This window comes from Nicotiana tomentosiformis, chromosome 10 (assembly GCF_000390325.3).
Source record: "Nicotiana tomentosiformis chromosome 10, ASM39032v3, whole genome shotgun sequence".
NCBI classification, from domain to species: Eukaryota; Viridiplantae; Streptophyta; class Magnoliopsida; order Solanales; family Solanaceae; genus Nicotiana; species Nicotiana tomentosiformis.
Window position 1 is genome coordinate 2561479 of NC_090821.1, and position 20292 is coordinate 2581770.

The following is a 20292-nucleotide window of genomic DNA, read 5'->3' on the forward strand; positions in this document are numbered from 1 at the left end:
TTCGTGTGCTTAATCCATATCATCTTCATAAATTCAGGCGCCGAGCCCCGAATCGCCTAACATTTTGTGGTCCCATCAGAAATGACCTAATGAACCATAGTAATTGCTTCTCCATGATCGTTCCTCGCTTTTTGGTGTATTAGAGCCATAAAATAAGAATTCAGCACGATTTCTAATTTTTCGTGTGCTAATTTCCACACGATCCTCATGAATTCGGGCGACCGGCAGCGAATTGCCTAAAATTTTAAGGGCCCATCATAAGCGACCAAATGAACAATAGTCTTGCTTCTCCATGATTGTTCCTCTTTTGTTGGCGTTTTAGGGCCATAAAAAGAGAATTCATCATGATTTTTGATTTTTCGGGTGCTAATGTCCACGCCATTTTCACGAATTTGGGAGAGCTAATCACGTAAAATTTTATGGGCCCATCATAAATTACTTAGTTGATAAGTGAGGATTTTGACTGCTTATTAGCAAATTTTAGCTTTTGTTTTAGTCCGAAAGTATTGAATTGTGTTCTTGAAACTAATAAAATTGTGCAAATTGCAGGAATGCTGGAAGTTTGGTCTCCCGAGATGAAATCCGACTCAAAAAAGAGTGTTCCTAAGCACAAGGCAATAAAGGGCGCAGAATCACAAATGTGCGGTCCGTAGAAGCATAAATGTGCGATCCGCAGAAGGAACTCTACGACCGTAGAAGAAATTGCGGACTGCAGAATTCCATATGCGGCCGCAAACCAAGTAGAAAAATCTAACCGAACTTTCAGCAATGTGCGGCCGCAGAACTGGGCTTAAGTCTAGGAGCCTTTGTGAAGTACGAACCGCACAAGAATTATGCGGCCGCAGTCCAGTAATGTGTTGCCGCAGAAGATTGCCTCGCGGCCGCAGAACTCACCTTCCTGCCAACTGAAAAAATATGTGGACCGCACATGGAATTGTGCGGTCGCAGAACCTCCCGATTTTTGGCTCAGTATAAATAGACGAGTTTTGAAGACTTTGGGGATTGGGTAACCAAGACCCACTTTTATGAGATTGCAAATGGACGATCGTACTATGAAGAGACCCTTGAGAGTGATTGAAGATGTCTTGGTTCGTGTTGATAAATTCATTCTTCCGGCGGATTTTGTCATTCTAGATTGTGAAGTTGATTATGAGGTGCCGATTATTCTTGGAAGACTTCTCCTTTCTACGGGGAAGGATCTTTGTGATGTTGAAGCCGGAGAACTTACATTCTGGGTTGGTGATGAAAAAGTGGTTTTTCCATGTGTGTAAGTCCATGTGGCAACCAAATAGCAATGAGCTGTGTTCGTTTGTGGACTTGGTGACCGATGTTATTATTGATGACACAATTGCTACAATCAATGTTGGTGATATGTTGGAGGCCGTCTTGCTCAATTTTTATGATGATGAGATGGATGGCTTCATGGAATGTGTGAATTCTTTGCAAGGAATGGGGCCTTACAACTATGCACCATGGAAATTATCTTTGGATCTTGAAAATAGGACAACTCCTCCTACAAAGCCTTTTATTGAAGAGCCTCCTACCTTGGAGTTGAAGCCACTTCCTCCACATCTTCGGCATGAATTTCTTGGTCCTTGTTCTACTTTACCGGTTATTCTTTCCTCTTGTTTGACTAACGTGCATGTAGATTCCACATTGGCGGTGCTACACAAGAGGAAGAAGGCTATTGGGTGGACATTGGCAGATACTCGGGGGATAAGCCCCACCTTTTGCATGCATAAGATCAAGTTGGAGGATGGCGCCATATCATCTATAGAACATCAAAGGAGACTCAATGAGGCTATGCAAGAAGTCGTCAAGAAGGAGATTATCAAGTGGTTGGATGCCGAGGTGGTCTACCCCATCTCCGATAGTTCGTGGACTTCTCCGGTTCAATGTGTCCCAATGAAATGGGGCATGATGATGGTCACCAATGACAAGAATGAGTTAATTCCTACAAGAACGGTGACCGGATAGAGGGTGTGTATGGACTATCACAAGCTCAACAAAGTCACAAGGAATGATCACTTCCCACTTCCTTTCTTAAACCAAATGCTCGATAGATTGGCCGGCCTTGCTTTCTATTGTGTTCTTGGTGGGTATTCGGGCTACAACCAAATGTTTATTGCTCTGGAATATCAAGAAAAAACAACCGTTACATGTCTTTATGGTACTTTTGCCTTCAAGCGGATGCCATTCGGTTTGTGCAATGCACCAGTGACTTTTCAATGGTGTATGATGGCTATCTTCACATACATGGCGGAGGACTACCTTGAAATTTTCATGGATGATTTCTCGGTGGTTGGAGATTCTTTTGATGATTGTCTTGCAAATTTGGATAAAGTGTTGGCTAGATGTGAAGAAACAAATTTGGTACTTAATTGGGAGAACTGCCATTTGATGGTCGAGGAAGGCATTGTCCTTGGCCACAAAATCTCAAAGAATTGAATTGAAGTTGACAAGGCAAAGATTGAGGTGATTTCTAAACTTCCACCTATAACTTAAGTGAAGGGTGTGCGGAGTTTCTTAGGTCACACAGAGTTTTACCAGCATTTTATCAAAGATTTCTCTAAGGTGGTGAACCCGTTGTGCAAGATTCTTGAGAAAGATGCTAAGTTCAACTTCAATGATGTATGCATGAGAGCTTTTGAATTGTTGAAGTTCAAGTTGACAACTACTCCCATCATTACCGCTCCAAATTGGAGTGTCCCTTTTGAACTCATATGTGATGCAAGTGATGTAGCGTTTGGGGCAATTTTGGGGCAATGCATCAACAATATTTTTCATCCGGTCTACTATGTGAATAAGACCATGAATAGTTCCTAAGTTAAATACACCGTTAGAGAGAAAGAGCTCATTGCCATTGTGTTTGCAATTGAGAAGTTTGCCCGTACTTGATGGTTGCAAAAGTCATTGTCCACACGGATCATACGGCACTTCGTTATCTTATAAGCAAGAAGGATTCCAAAGCTCGGTTGATGATATGGGTTCTTTTGTTGCAAGAGTTTGATATTGACATCCAAGATAGAAAAGGGAGTGAAAACCAAGTGGCGGATCACTTGTCGCGTTTGGAGGAGGAGGGGAGGCCGCATGATAGCCTCAAAATCAATGAATCGTTCCCCCATGAGCAACTCTTGGCTATTTTAATGAAAAAGGTGCCATGTTTCGCGGATCTAGTAAATGTTTTTGTGTGTGAAATCATTCCGGATGAATTCCCTTCAAACCAAAGAAAGAAGCTCAAACGGGATTATCAAGATTATTATTCGGATGAAGCATACCTTTTTCCGAATTTGTACGAATGGGGTGATTATAAGATGTGTACCGAAAGAAGAGCAAGGTGAAATTCTTGGGGCTTGTCATTTTCATCATATGGTGGTCATCATGGTTGCGTAAGAAAAGCAGCCGAAGTGCTTAGTTGCGTCTTTTATTGGCCCACTATTTACAATGATGCAAGTGAGCTAGTGAAAATATATGATGAATGTCAACGGGCTAGTGGAATCTCAAAGAAGAATGAAATGCCTCTCACAACCATCTTGGAGATTAATATTTTCTCTTTGTAGGGTATTGACTTCATGGTCCCTTTTGTGAGTTCTTGTGGAAACACCTATGGTTTATTATGTGTCAAATAGGTTGAGGTTATTGCTTTACCCAACAATGAGGTGAGAAGTGTGGTGGATTTATTGAAAAAGAATATTTTCACACGGTTTACTACTCCACGTGCTATTATAAGCGATGGGGGGTCACATTTTTGCAACAAGTTTTTCGACACCTTGCTTAGCAAGTATGGTGTTACTCACAAAGTCATGACTCCTTATCACTAACAAGCTAGTGGGCAAGTGGAAGTTTCCAACTGGGAGATAAAGAGTTTTTTTATCCAAAACGGTGAATGCTAATCAGACGAATTGGTCTAAGAAGCTTGATGATGCATTATGGGCTTATCGGATAGCTTACAAAACACCTATCACGATGTCGCCATACTGGTTGGTGTTCGAAAAAGTTTGTCATCTTTCGGTGGAACGAGAGCACAAAGCCATGTGGGCTCTAAAGAAGTTGAATCTTGATTGGAATGTAGCCACTAACTTGAGGGTTGCACATTTGAATGAATTGGATGAGTTCTGGTACCATGCTTATGCAAGTTTGTCCTGGTACAAAGAAAAGATGAAATATCTTCATGACAAATATATTTGGAACAAAGAGTTCAAGATGGGTGATCTTGTATTATTGTTTAACTCAAGGTTGAGGATGTTTCCCGGAGAGCTAAAGTCTAAATGGAGTGGTCCTTTTGAAATTGTGGGTGTGACACTTTTCGGTGCATTAGACTTGAAGAACAAAAACAATGAAGTATTCCGATTCAATGGTCACCGGGTGAAGCACTATTTGGGAAAGGTTGGAGATAGCCACGTCGCGGCAATCATTCATTTCAATTGATGGTATTCTGCGTTGTGCCACAACCCATGTTTCTTTTCCTTTTTTCTTTTGTAGTTAGTTGTTATTTTTGTGCTAACTTGATTTGAAGTGTGCTACATGGCTGAGTGTGACTTACAGGCATTGTGGATAGAAATCTGGCTAAATGTTGCAAGAATTGCGGACCGCAGTTGATTTGTGCGGACCGCACATTTATGGTTGTTGCAGCAAAAGTGCAATGCGGCTGCACAATTATCTTTTGGAGTGCACAAATGAAAGTTTGAAAATGTCAACTCTCTGAAGTTTAGTCTGTCAGAGAAAAGGTTGATGTGCGACCGCAAAATGAAATCTGCGACCGCAACATTAAATTTGCGGCCGCACACAAAATTGTGCGGAGCACAGATGAGATGCTGAGTTAAGGTCACCAGGTAACAGAGTGCGGACCGCACATGAAATTGGGCCGCCACACTCGCTCCTCTTTCCCTTATCCAACAAACTAGTATAAATAGAGGAATATGGTCATTTGTTATGTTTTTCTCTCTCTGAGCATAGAAATAGTGCCCTCTTGAAATTTCTTGGTGATTTCATCTGTCCACACACACAACATCCTTGATCAGTCACTCATTACACTCATTCATCTGTTATGCTCTAATTTCTTGTTAATCTTTTTCTTTTAATTTGTAGATTTTTAGGCCGTTTGTCATTAGAATTCAATTGTGTATCCATGTGGGGATAAATCTGTAATGGGTTAAATAATACATGCTCTATGAGGACTGGGTTAACATATTTTCATGGTTCTATGATGTTTCCATGTCAAATTGTGCACAAAATTGAAAAACCTAGAATGAAAAAACTGAATTTTTCGTAAGTTTTAAATTCTGCGGCTGCACCTGAATTTGTGCGGTCCGCAGAAATTGATTTTAGGGTTGCATTAGTGAAGAAGGGATCTACAAATGCAAGTTTAATTATGCGAACCGAAGAATTCCCATTGCGGTCATAGAAATGCACTTTTAATGCCATCAGAGAGTCCCTACTTTGAGACTCCAATGTGCGGCCGCAAGTTAAATTGTACGGATCGTAGAAAATGTGTTACAACCGCACATCAGCCAATTCTCTGTCATCAAAGAGTTGGAATTTGTTGGGTATTAGAGGTGCGGCCGCAAGTGGAATTATGCGGACCACACTCGACTTTAGCGGCTGTAAAACAAAATTATGCGGACCGCAAATCTGGTTTCCTGCAAGCATGCTTTGGTTGTGTTCCCTCACTATGCCTTCTAGTTTATAGCTTACTTGTATATATCATGCATATGTCTAAACATTGAATGGCAACTAACAATCGCTTTTGCTTGACACAGACAATGGTTCGATCTAGAGGACGCGGCAACACATCTAAAGGGAGAGGTGAACCTTCTCGAGGTCGAGGAAAGAGTGCCTTACCCCTTTTTCAACAAAAGCAAATTACAAATGAAGCTACAATCGGCAGAGAGGGAGGTGCAGATCTCTCCGAGACGAGCTCATATGTCCCGTCTAGGGAAGCATCAGAGGGAAACTTATCCTCTGTTAAGGAGCAGCCGGTCGTACAGTCAAGGCCGTAAGGGAGATACCAACTTAGGGACGAGCCGTCCTCATCTCATAGCACTTCCGAGGATTCGGAGAGTGCCGGTCAGGCTTCTGAGCCATCAGCTACACCAGTCCCTGAGGCATAGGATGCACCAGTTCAAGATATCCTCGATGATGACAGAGGGAAAGAAGCTATAGCTGCCAGCCTTGAAAGGTCGAAGAAGAAAGAGGTTTGGGAGGACCGATTTGTCAGCTTGGCTGCCTTCACCAGCTTTCATACATTGTGGCTAGTGAGGTAGCTAACTCTTGAGCGACAGTTTCAGTTGAAAGATTTGGAAAGGTACAACCCACCAGTGTTGAGACAGTTCAAGGAACGCAAGGGGTGGATGTGGTTCACTCAAAGTGTAGTGGACGCCAAAAAGTACCTGGTCCGGGAATTCTACGCAAATGTGGCTCACATAAAAAGGGGACAAAAGTGACTAAAGTATGTAACCTAAAAGTGAGATTTGATCAGCATACACTCAACACGTGCTTGGGCTTCGAAGATGTTGTCCCAAAGGAATATTTGGAGAAGTATGCATTGGGAGACGCAGCTTGACCTTGGTTAGCGGAGATTCTAGTAGCACCAGGGCCACCACCACCATGGATTGCCGATGGGGTTCCTATCCACAGGAGCACTATGAGTTTCGAGGTAAAGGGGTGGCAAACCTTTGTCTGCAGCAGACTGGACCCGAACCAAAATAAGACTTACCTTCTGATTCCTCGGGCAGTTCCGGTGGCTTCTATTATGGTCGTTATCCTATCAATATAGGTGTCATGATATCGGCCAACATCTCAGTGATTGCTACGCAAGATGACTCGTCCTACCCATAGCCCAACACTATTATAGAATATCTCACAGATGCACGAGTAGAGCCGAGGGATTATGACACAAAGGTGAAGCCGAAGAAGCCTTTTACTTGGTAATCAGGATGCGAATAATCCGAAGAAGAAAGTTCAGCTTCCTACCACCGGTGGCTAGTATGTTGAGCCAGTTATGGTAGCTACTGAGGTAGTTAATGTTCCATCCACTTCAGCGGAGCCTTCCTCCAGTGCCGCGGCTATGCCTCCGCCTTCCTCCACAGCCCCTAGTGCAGCTCCTACAACAGCTCCCACCTCGGCTTTGAAGCTAGTGCCTATGCCTACTGCCCCACTTTATATGCTGCGAGTCTCCTAAACATTGGCGAGCCTCAACAACTGGATGTAGACAGTCACTGCAAAGCTGTCTGACTTATCCAGTACTGTTGCAGCACAGTCTTCTATTCAGGAACCTTAGTTTCCCCCTACAGTTGAAGAGACATTGAAGAAGCTCCTAGAGAACCAGAACACTGTTATGGCTACCTTGGTACATCACAGATCAGTGATCAAAGAGTTGGGAAAAGAAGTAAAGAAGATGACAAAGTCCTAGGACAGCAAGAAGTTAGTAGACAAGCTCTAGAGACATGTGACCAGGCTTGCTACAGCTAGAGATCTCCCCTTTGACATGCTACTTGACCCAGACCATTCTTTCCCAGATCCTACAACACCATCTGCACCGACGGCACCAACTGGCCAATATGAAGAGCCAGACCTTGCTGCCGACACTGCTGAGGCAGTGCGTCAGATGTTTGCCAACCCAACCACACCCAGAGTTGAGGATGATAAGATTCAGTTAGCTGAGCCTGAGGGCGATGACATTTCTAGGGACACAGAGATGTCCAAGGAGCCATAGGGAGCTTTCTTCACTCTTTTCCCTCGTTTACTCTTATTTTGTTAAGTATTGTGGACAATGCTTATCTTTATTCGGGGAGGGGGGTGGAGTTTATTTATTATATTTGATACATTCTGATACATTTGGCCTGTAATAACTTGATATTATTTTCTATTTTCTTATTATGTATATATTCTCTCTCTTTCTTTCATTATGTATATTCATTCTATCTTCAGTAGTTTTTGGTTATTAGCTTCTTTATTTTTGTTTCTTTATTAATTCTTTGTTTGATTTAGTAGCTTCTTTGTTTGATTTAGTAGCTTCTTTTTATGTTTTAGTATATAATAAGCCTTTGATTTTCCTAATGCCACGGTTCTTTTCAAACGTAGTTGTTGTGTGAACCGGGTGACTCATCCTAATAATGGATGGAGTGACAACCTTCTTAAGGGAAAGCGTCAGTTGTTTTGTGTTTAGGTAACAATAGTAGTAGTAATTAATAAAAAGACCTAATTAAGTCATGCTCGAAGAGTCAACCATCCTTCAATTGGAACCAACACACTTAACTACGTGCTTATGGTTAGAAACAAGATTTTTTAAAGAAATAGCTCTAGTTAGTGACTTTGTGACTCTTGTATTGACTTTGGCAATAATCTAGTGGTTTAATTGGACCATAGTGATCTTTAAACTTGAATGTGGTCATTGTGGGCCCTTGACTCTGTCCTCTTTTATAATCCGGTTGCGTGAGGGGACAGATGAATTGTTGCTAGTCCAAGTATCCGTGCGAAGAGTCTAGAACTTGTCCCGAATGTATTTCAAGGCAAAATCCTAAGTTTTGCTTGGTTTGAGAAGTGATTGTAGGCTCTCTTTGACCGTTTGAGTTTTCTATTGCCAACCAATGTCATTATCCCTAATCAACCCCTTTGAGCCTCTAGCCTTTCTCATTTGATAACCATATTACACGCCTTTACCTGTTTGGTCGTGACCCTCTCTTGGCACCCGAACTTTCCTTAACACTCTTGTGAAACAAATAGCTTAAAACGTAAGTTTGGGGGAGAGATGAGGAACTTGAAAAAGGTATCAAGGCACAAAAAAAAGAAAAGAAATGATCATTATGATAAGAAAAGGCAAGAAAAGAAAATAACAAAAAGAAATATGCAAAAAGTGAATAAGTGGAAGGGTTGAAGGGATTTAAAAAGAGGTAATGATCCCAAATATGGAGAAATCAAAAAGGGAGAAAAAGAATGAAATGATCAAGAAAGAGTGATACTAAGTCTCTCTAGTCCCCAATGAAAAGAAAGTGCCTCTAAGAATTGGCAAAGTATGAGCCGAGAAATGAAAGATGGAGTGCTTAAGGAAAGGTGTAACCACTTACCCATACGGTACCCTACCCTAACCCAAAAGCCTTCATTACATCCTGAAAGAAGTCCTACTTGATTTCAAATCGACTAAGCTTACATTAGTGGCGATCTACATGAGGGGCAAACTTATGGTACTTGAAGTCATACTTGTGACACTCTCTTGAGAGAGATGAGTGAACCTTTCATAGATCTTTGGATTGAGTGCTAAATTTCTTAAGTGAGCTAGGCAAATAGAAAGTAGAGGAGGAAGAGTTTGGAGTCCACCACGACCTACATGATAGAGCAAAAGCCCTTGATGAGTAAAGTCAATTCTTGAAGCTCAAATGTCACATTAGAACTATATGTGCATGAATGTTTAACTTGTCGCCTTGTTTATAATACATGAGTAGTGTGGGTAATTATTGGTCCCAACAGATGTGTGGATGGCTACTCGCTGGAATGACTCTTAACTTTTGGAGGTGGGAATTAATTTGCTTAGGGATAAGCAAAGACTTAAGTTTGGGGGAGTTTATAAGTGGGGATTTTGACTACTTATTAGCACCTTTTAGCTTTTGTTTTAGTCCGAAAGTATTGAACTGTATTCCCGAAACTAATAAAATTGTGCAAATTGCAGGAATACTGAAAGTTTGGTCTCCCGAGATGAAATCTGACTCAAAAATGAGTGTTCTGAAACACAAGGCAATAAAGGGCGCAGAAGCACAAATGTGCGATCCGCAAAAGGAATTTTGCGGCCGCATAAGAAATTGCGGACCGCAGAATTCCATCTGCGGCCGTAAACCAAGAAGAAAAAGCTAACAGAAATTTCAACAATATGCGGACCATACATGAATTGTGCGGCCGGAGAATTGGGATTAAGTCCAGGAGCCTTTGTGAAGTGCATACCGCACAAGAATTGTGCGGCCGCAGTCCAGAAATGTGAGGCCGCAGAATTCACCTTCCTGCCAACTGAAAAAATCTGCGGACCGTACATGGAATTGTGCGGCCGCAGAACCTCCCTAGGAGCATTTTTATTCGTGATTTTTATCCCTATATAAATAGATGAGTTTCACAAAATTAGGTTAAGTTTGAACATACAAAGTTGTTGTAGTCGTTTCTCTTTGCTATTTTAGGAAGTTTTAGCTTATTTGAGTATTTTAACATTAGATTTCATCATTTTAATCTTTCATTATCAGTTTAATTAGCTTTTGATCTTTATTTTCTTCAAACCCCATTATGAGTGGCTAGATTTTTACTAGGGTTGTAACCTAACCCTTGTATTTAAACCTTATGGGTGATTAATTTTATGCTTGTTTATGATTGAGTGTTGATTATTTAGCTTAGTTCATGCTTCAATTTTAGAATTAATGATTGCAAACATTGATTCATACCTATTTGACTTAGTCTCTACTTGATAAAGAGGGACCTCGTCTAGGATAACTTAGCTAACAAAGAGTTGGGTTAATTGAAAGAATGATTAACCTAATTAATGGGTTCAAACAAGAGATAGTAAAAACCCGACTTGAGCTATTATCAACTGTTTTGGTTGATACCTATTTGGACTTGAGAAAGCCAAATTTGGCAAAATCACTCTCTAACCGAGAGGTATTGAGTGGGTAATGTGGAGTTGAGAGCTATAATACACCCCAATCAACAAAATAAGTATAAATATCTTTATCCCAATAGGCAAACACCTAAGTTATGGTCATAGCCCTAGGCCTTTAATCCAATTGGAAAAACCACAAAAATATTTATCTATACTCTATTTTCTTTAGCTTGCATTATTAGAGTAACAGTAGAAATAGAAAATAAAACCTTGTTGTGGAAGTGCAATCTTAGATAACCCATTTGCTTCCTTCAAATATATACTCATAACTCCCTGTGGAAATCGACCCCAACTCTTATTGGGTACTATTATTGTGTACGATCGTATCATATCTCCTATAGAGGTGTGTTATGGAAGTCATCACTAATGAACAATAGCCATTATTTCTCTATGACCTTTACTCAGTTTTTGGAGGTTTAGGACCACAAAAATAGGAATTCAGCACGATTTCCGATTTTTCATGAGCTAATGTCTACGCCATCTTTATCAATTCGGGTGACCGGTCCCGAATCACCTAAACTTTTATGGGCCTGTCAGAAATAATCTAACAAACAATAATCATTGCTTCTCCATGACTGTTCATTATTGTTAAGCATTTTACGGCCATAAAACAGGAATTCAACACGATTTTTGATTTTTCGACTACAAATATCCACGCCATTTTCATGAATTTGGGCGACCGACCCTGAATCGCCTAAAAAATTTTGGGCCAATAAAAAATGACCTAATAAATAATAGTCATTGCTTCTACATGACCTTCCTTATTTTTTGGCGTTTTAGGGCCACAAAATAGGAATTCAGCACGATTTTTGATTTTTCATGTGCTAATGTTCAGGCCATCTTCATGAACACGGGTGACCGACCACGAATTGTCTAAAATTTTGTGGTCCCATAATAAATAATGTATAAATAATAATCATTGCTTCTCCATGACCGTTCCTTATTTGTTGGTATTTTAGGGCCATAAATCATGAATTTAGCATGATTTTTGATTTTTTGTGTGCTAGTGTTCGCCCCATCTTCAGGAATTCGAGTTGCTAGCCCCGAATCGCCTAAAATTTTTTGAGCCCAATAGAAATGACCTAATGAACAATAGTCATCGCTTCTCCATGATCATTCCTCATATTTTGGCATTTTAGGGATATAAAACAGAATTCAACACGATTTTTGATTTTTCGTGTGCTAATGTCCGCGCCATCTCCGCACCATAAAATTTTATGGGCCCATCAGAAATGATCTAATGAACGATAATCATTGCTTCTCCATGACTTTTCCTCATTTTTGGTATTTTAGTGCAATAAAATAGAAATTCAACACGAATTTTGATTTTTCATATGCTAATGTCCATGCCATCTTCATTAATTCGGGAGAGCGGCACTGAATCGCCTAATTATTTTTGTGGACCAATCAAAAATAACCTAATGAACAATAATCATTGCTTCTCCATGACTGTTCCTCATTTTTGGCGCTTTAGGGCCATAAAATAGGAATTCAGCACGATTTTTGATTTTTCGTGTGTATTTATGTCTTTATGAATTCGGGCGACCAGCCCAGAATTACTTAAAAATTTATGTGCCCATTAAAAATGATCTAATGAACAATAGTCATTGCTTTTACATTTTCGTTCCTTATTTTTTTGTATTTTAGGGTCATAAAATAGGAATTCAGCACAATTTTTGATTTTTCGTATGCTAATGTCAGCGCCATCTTCGTAAATTCGTGCGACCGGCCCTGATTTTCCTAATATTTAGTGGGCCTATCAGAAACGACCTAGGAAAATTTAGTCATTGTTTCTCCATAACCGTTCCTCATTTTTTGGTATTTTAGGGCCATAAAACAGGAGTTCAACATGATTTTCGATTTTTCGTGTGCTAATGTCCACGCCAACTTCATTAATTCAGGAGACCGCTCCCGAATCGCCTAATATTTTGTGGTCTCATCATAAACGACCTAATGAACAATATCCATTGCTTCTCCATGGTCGTTCCTCATTTTAGGGTCACAAAATAGGAATTCAGTGAGATGTCTGATTTTTCGTGTACTAATGTTCACGCCATCTTCATGAATTCAGGCGACCGGCCGCGAATTGCCTAAAATTTTATGGGACCATTAGAAATGACCTAATGAATAATAGTCATTGTTTCTTCATGACCGTTCCTCTTTTTTAGCAATTTAGGGCCATAAAATACGAATTTAGCATGATTTCCGATTTTTTGTATGTTAATGTTCATGCCATCTTCATGATTTCAGGCGACCGACCCCGAATCGCCTAAAATTTTGTGGGTCGGCCCCGAATCGCATAAAATTTTGTGGGCCCATCAAAAATGACATAATAAATAATATTCATTGCTTTTTCATGATCGTTCCTTGCTTGTTGGTGTTTTAGGACCATAAAATAGGAATTCATCATGATTTTCAATTTTTCGTGTTCCAATGTCCGCGACATCTTCATGAATTCGGGCTACCAGCCTCAAATCGCCTAAAATTTTGTGAGCCCTTCAGAAATGACCTCATGAATAATAGTTATCGCTTCTCTATGACTGTTCCTCATTTTTTTTGGCGTTTTAGTGTTTTAAAACGGGAATTCAGCATGATTTCTGATTTTTCGTGTGCTAATGTCCTTGCCATCTTCATGAATTCAAGCGATCGGCCCCGAATAGCCTAAAATCTTGTGGGCCCATCAAAAACAATCTAATGAACAATAGTTATTGATTCTCCATGACCGTTCCTTATTTTTTTGCCATTTCAGGACCATAAAATCGGAATTCAGCATGATTTCTGATATTTCATGTGATAATGTCCACGCAATCTTCGTGAATTCGGGCGTCCGACTGACCTCGAATCGCCTAATATTTTATGGGTCCATCATAAACAACCTAATGAAATATAGTCATTGCTTCTCCATGATCATTTTTTATTTTTTGGTGTTTTAGGGTCATAATTTAGCACGATTTTCGAGAGCTCATTTGGTCACAGCAAGGGCAATTATACTACCAACTTTAAATGGAAGGTAAAATTGTCTAATTTCGTATAGTAAAGGGATAATTTTAGCCATTTTCTGATTAATCAATTACATCCGATTTAATCCTTCAAAATTTGACTCGACACGCATTTTTTACAATCTTAAGCAAAGCCCTATTGTCACTATTTAGTTTAGTATCACCGAAAAGTTGAAAACTCCTAGGTCGACGAGTCATCCCCACAAACTACCCAGACTTGGGCACTTGACCCATCACAAATATATACTCCTTCCGTTCTAATTTATATGAACCTTGTTTGACTGGGCACGAAATTTAAGAAAAAATAAATACTTGTAAAATTTGTGATCCTAAACAAATCGAAAAGGGGCCCGGAGTATTTGTGTGATTATAAAAGCTTTTCATTAAGGGTAGAATTGTAAGTTTAAGCTAAACTGTTTCCAAATTTAGAAAGGGGTCATTCTTTTTGGAACAGATCAAAAAGAAAATAGGTTCACTTAAACTGGAACGGAGGGAGTAAGTTTTTGGCCAATATTGTTCCTTATCTTTGATGGTAGGTCTATTTTGGTCCCTCAAATATAGCCATGAGCATATTTAGTCCCTTAAGTATGCTAAAGTAGAGTACATTTAGTCTTATTGCATGAAGCAAATCTTCTGCTCTGTTTCCTCTCCTTTTATTGGATAACGCAAATTAGCACTTTAATTCCTCATTCTTAAATAATGTCTTCTAAAATTTTGACCTTGAAAATATCCCCTTTTGTGCCAGTTTTCAATGAGAAAATGACACTGTATAGTCGTTGTAAAAATAATAGCTGAAAATGTGTAAAAATTGTATATTTTTTGTGTGTGTGTATGTATATATATATATTTGTATGTTAATATACAAAAATTATACAAATTTCATATACTTTTTCCGCTACCAGATGTAAATAGTTTCTGGCACGGGTTAAAAGTGATAATATAACTTGGTTATTCATTTGCTTCAATAATATGCCTAGAAGTGATCCTGGTAGCTCTATTTGTTTTTAAATTTTAACTTTTCTTTTTGAAAAAATCAACTGAAATTTTTAAATATATATATATATATATATATATATAATTTTATACATTTTTCGGTATTATTTTTACAGCGGCTATACAGTGTCATTTTCTCATTGAAAACTGGCACAGAAAGGGATATTTTCAAGGTCAAAATTTTAGAAGACATTATCTAAAAATGAGGAATTAAAGTGATAATTTGCGTTATCCAATAAAAGGAGAGGAAATATTTTGCTTCAAAGCAGAAGATTTTCTTCATGAATCAGAGTTGGGTAACATCGTTAGTTTTTGAATATATTGTGTCAGTGAGATTAAAAGTGCTCCACTTTAGCATACTTAAGGGACTAAATATGCTCAGTGTTATATTTGAGGGACTAAAATAGACCTAACCTCAAAGATAAGGGACAATATTGGTCAAAAACTCTAAATATATCGCTAGGAGGACTATGTGGTGTCATGGAGCGCTTTATTTTTTAATGTGAGATTTGTTTACTGAAAAATTAAATTTAATTGGCCTTAATATGAGTATCGGATAAACGGTGAAAATTAAAAGAAAAATTACTTCTTCTTCTTCCCATTTCTTTGCAAATTAGACCGAATATGAAAGTTAATAAGCGTAGATTTTTATATTCGTTGATGAATGGCATGTAGGTGCTTAGGCAACATCAGAGAATTATGCCAATAACAGTACTAAATAGAAACAATCACCAGTCTAAAAGTACAGCAGATTTTACCCTTTGATAATTTACACATTTATCAATGCACTGATTTTATCAGGCAAGACATCAAACCACTTCTTGGGGAAAAAAGGGGGACAACAAAAAAAAGTTATTAATGTGTACAAAGTATTCCGCATTTATACAGAGTTTGAAAAAGAGCTGCACCCGAGGGGTGTGATGTAAGCAACCTAACCTAATGTAAGCATTAATGGCTACTTCCATGTCTAGAACCCGTGACCTACAGGTTGCACGAAAACAACTTTATTGTTGCTCCAAAGCTCGGCATAACACTACTAAGTATTATTTTTCAAAAAGCCCCAGGGCCGAGGGAAGGATGATTTAAGAATACTGATTCATTTATAAGAAATGACTAAACATTCTGAGTTTCTTATTTGACTAAAAGTTATGAACAAAAGCTGAAGGTGTTAAACTAAAATTGTCAAGCCAAGGACTACGCAACTGCATCCAAACAGGGTCTTGACTAAAATCCATGCTCAATTTTGGTACTTGAAGATCAGCCAGGTTGCCTTTCCCATTCAGAAAATTTGGGCTTAAGCAATTACTCTTACCTTTGATTTCTAATGAAATTTCATAAGGGTTGTTCTCAGAAATTGAAAATATATCTTCTTCAACTTCATCCTTAGTAACTGACATCAAGAATTTGGGACTCTGATCAGTTATTGACGCTGCCATAATTAGTTCATTATGTTCACTGCAAAATGACATGGTGTCCATTGGCTGATTTGTGGTCTTCATTTCTTCTTCAATTGCAGCCCTCTGCTCCAAAACCTTTAGGGAAGTTGCTTTCCTGTATATTTTGCACAACACTATGTCCTGCACATACAAATTTCACCCTTGTAAATTGAGTATCTCCAAAATGGCAACTTAGACAATTTATGAACGGAATAGTGGCTAATCTCCTTAGTTTTATACGACACTTTTCCATTTTTTAGTCTGCTTGATAAAAGAAATGACTGGTGGATTAGGTACAGGTCACAAGTTCGAATCTTATCTTAGACAAAAAAATGATATTGTTTTGTATATATATGCATTATATATATATACAAAAATATACTATATATTTTTTGACTAACGAATACAAGATTTGCATTTTGCCCGAATATATACCTGAGATGAGGAGACAGTATGAGGTAAGCGAAACTCATTCATAACCCAATCAGTCTTGGAGCCCCGGGGAGCTCTGCCATTATAGAAAACCAGGGTTTTCTTAAGGCCAATTATATTCTTGGGATGTGACGAACTAAATATTTTTCGATCAGAACCAGTTGCTTTCCAAAATCCCTTTTGAGTAGTCCTATTTGGCCTTCCTCCGCTGCCATGTTTTCTGTCTCTTGGCACAAAAAAGTACCATTCTCTCTCGCCAATAGTCGCCAGCCCTGCTCAATTCATTAGCCAATATCAGAGAGTTATACTACTGCATTCACTACAAGAAATTAGGAATAAGACTACATTATATTAGATCAGTGTAAACATCAGTGACTGATTCCACGCCTCGAACCCGGGACCTATAAGTCACACAGAGACAATATTATCGTTCCTCCAAGGCTCCCCTTCCTACTACATTACATTAGATATATGTCACAAAATAAAATTAATATCGACATTTGTTTTACACTTGAACTAAATGTCAGAAATTTCAATATCAGGAATTTTCTGTCATTAATAGCTCTGATTTCTTGTGGTAATTCTAAAATCAAGTATCATTTGCATATCCATGACCATATGAACATTTTTTTTTATATACCTGGTAAGTCCCAAGGATCATGACGATAAATGTTGAGGAGGCCAATAACATCGCAGCGCAATTTCAAGCCGAGGACTTTATTTTTAAGGTAAAATTGAAGAAGCTCTTCTTCAGTTGGGTGAAAGCGGAAGCCCGGCAGTGCAAACTCCATAGCTGATTCTCCCATTATTCGGATGATTGATTGTCAAGTTGGTGGATTGACTACAGAAAATTATATTGATATTGCTTAGTTATAGTTTGCCATACCACACGAAGAGTTATATGTATAACATAAGAAAGAACCTAAGAAGAAAGACTTATAACTTAAAATTATCAAGACTTCAAGTCTTTCCTAGAGACTTAGAATGACGCGTTTGTGGCCACTGCTGTCGTTCCTGTGGGGTACATTCTCGACACTGACATCAATTTTCTTTACAAGGTTTTGGTTTTAACTGCTTAATTATCATAAGTTTGAAGTTTCAAATGTTTATTTTCCAAATTAACATTGCAAGAGTTTCTACCACTAGTCTATAGAGTCTTTGAACAGTTTCAACCTTCGTTAGCAACTGTCTAAGGTCAAGATTTTCGATCAACTCATGTGACCTATTTAGTTTGAATTGGTCATACTACAAACTTATCACAGTATCTAGTTTTGCGGTCCATCCGATGACCAGGGGCGGATCCCGTGGCGGAGCCAGAATTTTCGTTAAGGGGTGTCAAAATATATAAAAGTAACTATACTAGAAAATTAAAGTGAGTCAATACATAGTATATATACATATAATTTATTTTTTTACCTACCTACACAGTGTATTATTCTCGCGAAGGGGTATCATTTGGCACCCCTTCCTATAAGGTAGCTCCGCCACTGGGCGAATCTACTATGCGACATATTAGTTCAAGTGAACTAAGTAGCTTTTGTCTAGACAATGTATTTATTTTAAAAAGATCCCCTAAATATATGACTGTCAACTCAGTTATAATTGTAAATTTGGTTAAAGTAGCTATAGGAACCAATAAAACTTCAAAGATTGGATTCGCCACCGCATCCGATCATTTTGATGCCAATAGTCTTTTCTTTTTCAATGATCTTGTTTTTTTAAATATATTAATTGCTGGGATTTTAAGCTTGTGTAGCTTAAAGAAGGTGAATGAGAAATGGAGGGAAAATGAAATATTTGAATTTCCCTTGGGAAAGGGACATTGTCCCATATCGGAGAAAGAAAAGGCTTTTGATGGGTATATTTATAATTGCTCTTCTTCTAGCTCTTAAAGAGTTAAGAAAAAGGCAAGCCTCGCGCCGTCGTCGTCGTCGCTCGCTCGGCTTCGGCTTCGGCTTCGGTCAAAGATTGATTGATTGATCTTTTTGGACAAAATTCCTTTCAATTATTTAATTAATTAATTAAATAATTAACGAAAAAATTCAATCCGGAATAACCCATGACACGCGACTCTATAAATAATGCCAGCAACTCTATAAATAGAGTTTGAATCTTAGAATCTTTCCTTACGAAATTTTTTGAGCTTCTTCTTCTTCTTCTGCACAATATTTTCCAGTGTGTTTTACGATCATTGAGTGGTTCGCAATTCATCAGAGTTTTGGTACCAATACACTGGTGAGTTAAATCGTTCTATCCTGGGAGGATATATTCCAGCACCTCGGGTACTTGAGGGGAATAATTTCCTTAAGGACACACTGTGTATTCAGTGGGCTCGATTTATTCCTATACTATTTTTTATTTTCCAGAATCTATTTCGTTAAACAAGTATTACTAACTTTTTATTTTTATTTTTTCCAAAAAATTTAATTGTTTATTACAGCAATACAGAATAATAACAACCTTAAGAAATTTTTTTTTTTTTATATTCTGTATTTTGTTTGTGGAGATTAAAACCTGTGTGGTTTTTTACTCCTTCTGAATTTTACTATTTTGATTTGAAGATATAAAAACTTCATCAGAGTATTAAAATTCGTAATACGATTTGAAGAACATAAAAACTTCATCGTTTTTCTGTAAAACAATATATAAAAACTTCGATTTTTATACATACGGTTTTTTTTTGTTAATAACAATATTGTGTACTGTTCTGATTTTGCCATTAATTGAACTCTTCTGTTGTTTACAGTGAGAAATGGCAATTGATAACGGAAATTTTTCTGTGACTATTGAGGCGTGGAAGCAAGCAGATTTTCTTTGCAAAGGTTATATCTTAAGCGCTTTAGAGGATGACTTGTACAATGTGTACAGTGCGATGAATACTTCGAAAGAATTATGGGACGCACTTGAGAAGAAGTACAAGACTGAAGATGCATGCTTGAAGAAGTTCGTGATTGCCAAGTTTCTAGACTATAAAATGATAGACAGTAAAACTGTTGGAACCCAAGTTCAGGAGTTTCAACTTATTTTTCATGACTTTATTGTTGAAGGTATGGTCGTGAATGAAGTATTTTAAGTGGCTGCAATGATTGAAAAATTGCCTCCTTCGTGGAGAGATTTCAAGAACTATCTTAAGCACAAGCGCAAAGAAATAAAGTTGGAAGATCTTGTGATTCGTCTCAAGATTGAGAAAGAGAACAAAACAGCCGAGAAGAAGTCTCGTGGAAATTCAACGATCATGGGAGCTAATATCGTTGAGGAGACTGGTCCAAAAAGTAAGAAGAAAAAGAGGTCTTCTGGACAGACTAAGGAGCAGAACAAAAAGAAATTCAAGGGCAGCTGCTATAACTGTGGAAAAACCGGTCACAAAGCCCCTGATTGTCGTCTCCCGAAAAAGTATAAGAAGAAGGGACAGGCCAACATAGTGGAGAAGAATTATGACATTGATGATTTGTGTGCAATGCTTTCGGAATGCAACCTATTTGGAAATCCGAAGGAGTGGTGGATTGACTCTGGAGCCACTCGACATGTTTGTGCTGTCAAGGAAGCATTTGCGACTTACTCTACTGCTGGTCCCGAAGAAGAGCTTTCCATGGGAAATACTGCAATAGCCAAGATTGAAGGTTATGGGAAGATATTCCTGAAGATGACTTCCGGCAAGGTGTTAACGCTCAACAACGTTCTTCATGTTCCTACTATTAGGAAGAATTTAGTTTCTACTTCTTTGCTTGTTAAGAACGGATTCAAATATGTATTTGTTTCTGATAAAGTTGTTGTAAGCAAGAATGAAATGTATGTTGGA

General features: G+C 38.4%; 1 protein-coding gene across 1 annotated transcript; it reads right to left on the bottom strand.

The window, feature by feature from the left end:
* Positions 1-15446: 15446 nt before the first annotated feature.
* Positions 15447-17401, bottom strand: LOC104100360 (NAC domain-containing protein 6-like). Its single transcript, XM_009607573.4, has 3 exons — positions 17134-17401; positions 16497-16765; positions 15447-16202 (listed from the first exon to the last, which is right to left on the bottom strand). The coding sequence occupies exons 1-3, from the start codon at positions 17297-17299 to the stop codon at positions 15765-15767; spliced, it is 873 nt and encodes a 290-aa protein (XP_009605868.1). The 5' UTR covers positions 17300-17401; the 3' UTR covers positions 15447-15764.
* Positions 17402-20292: the final 2891 nt, after the last annotated feature.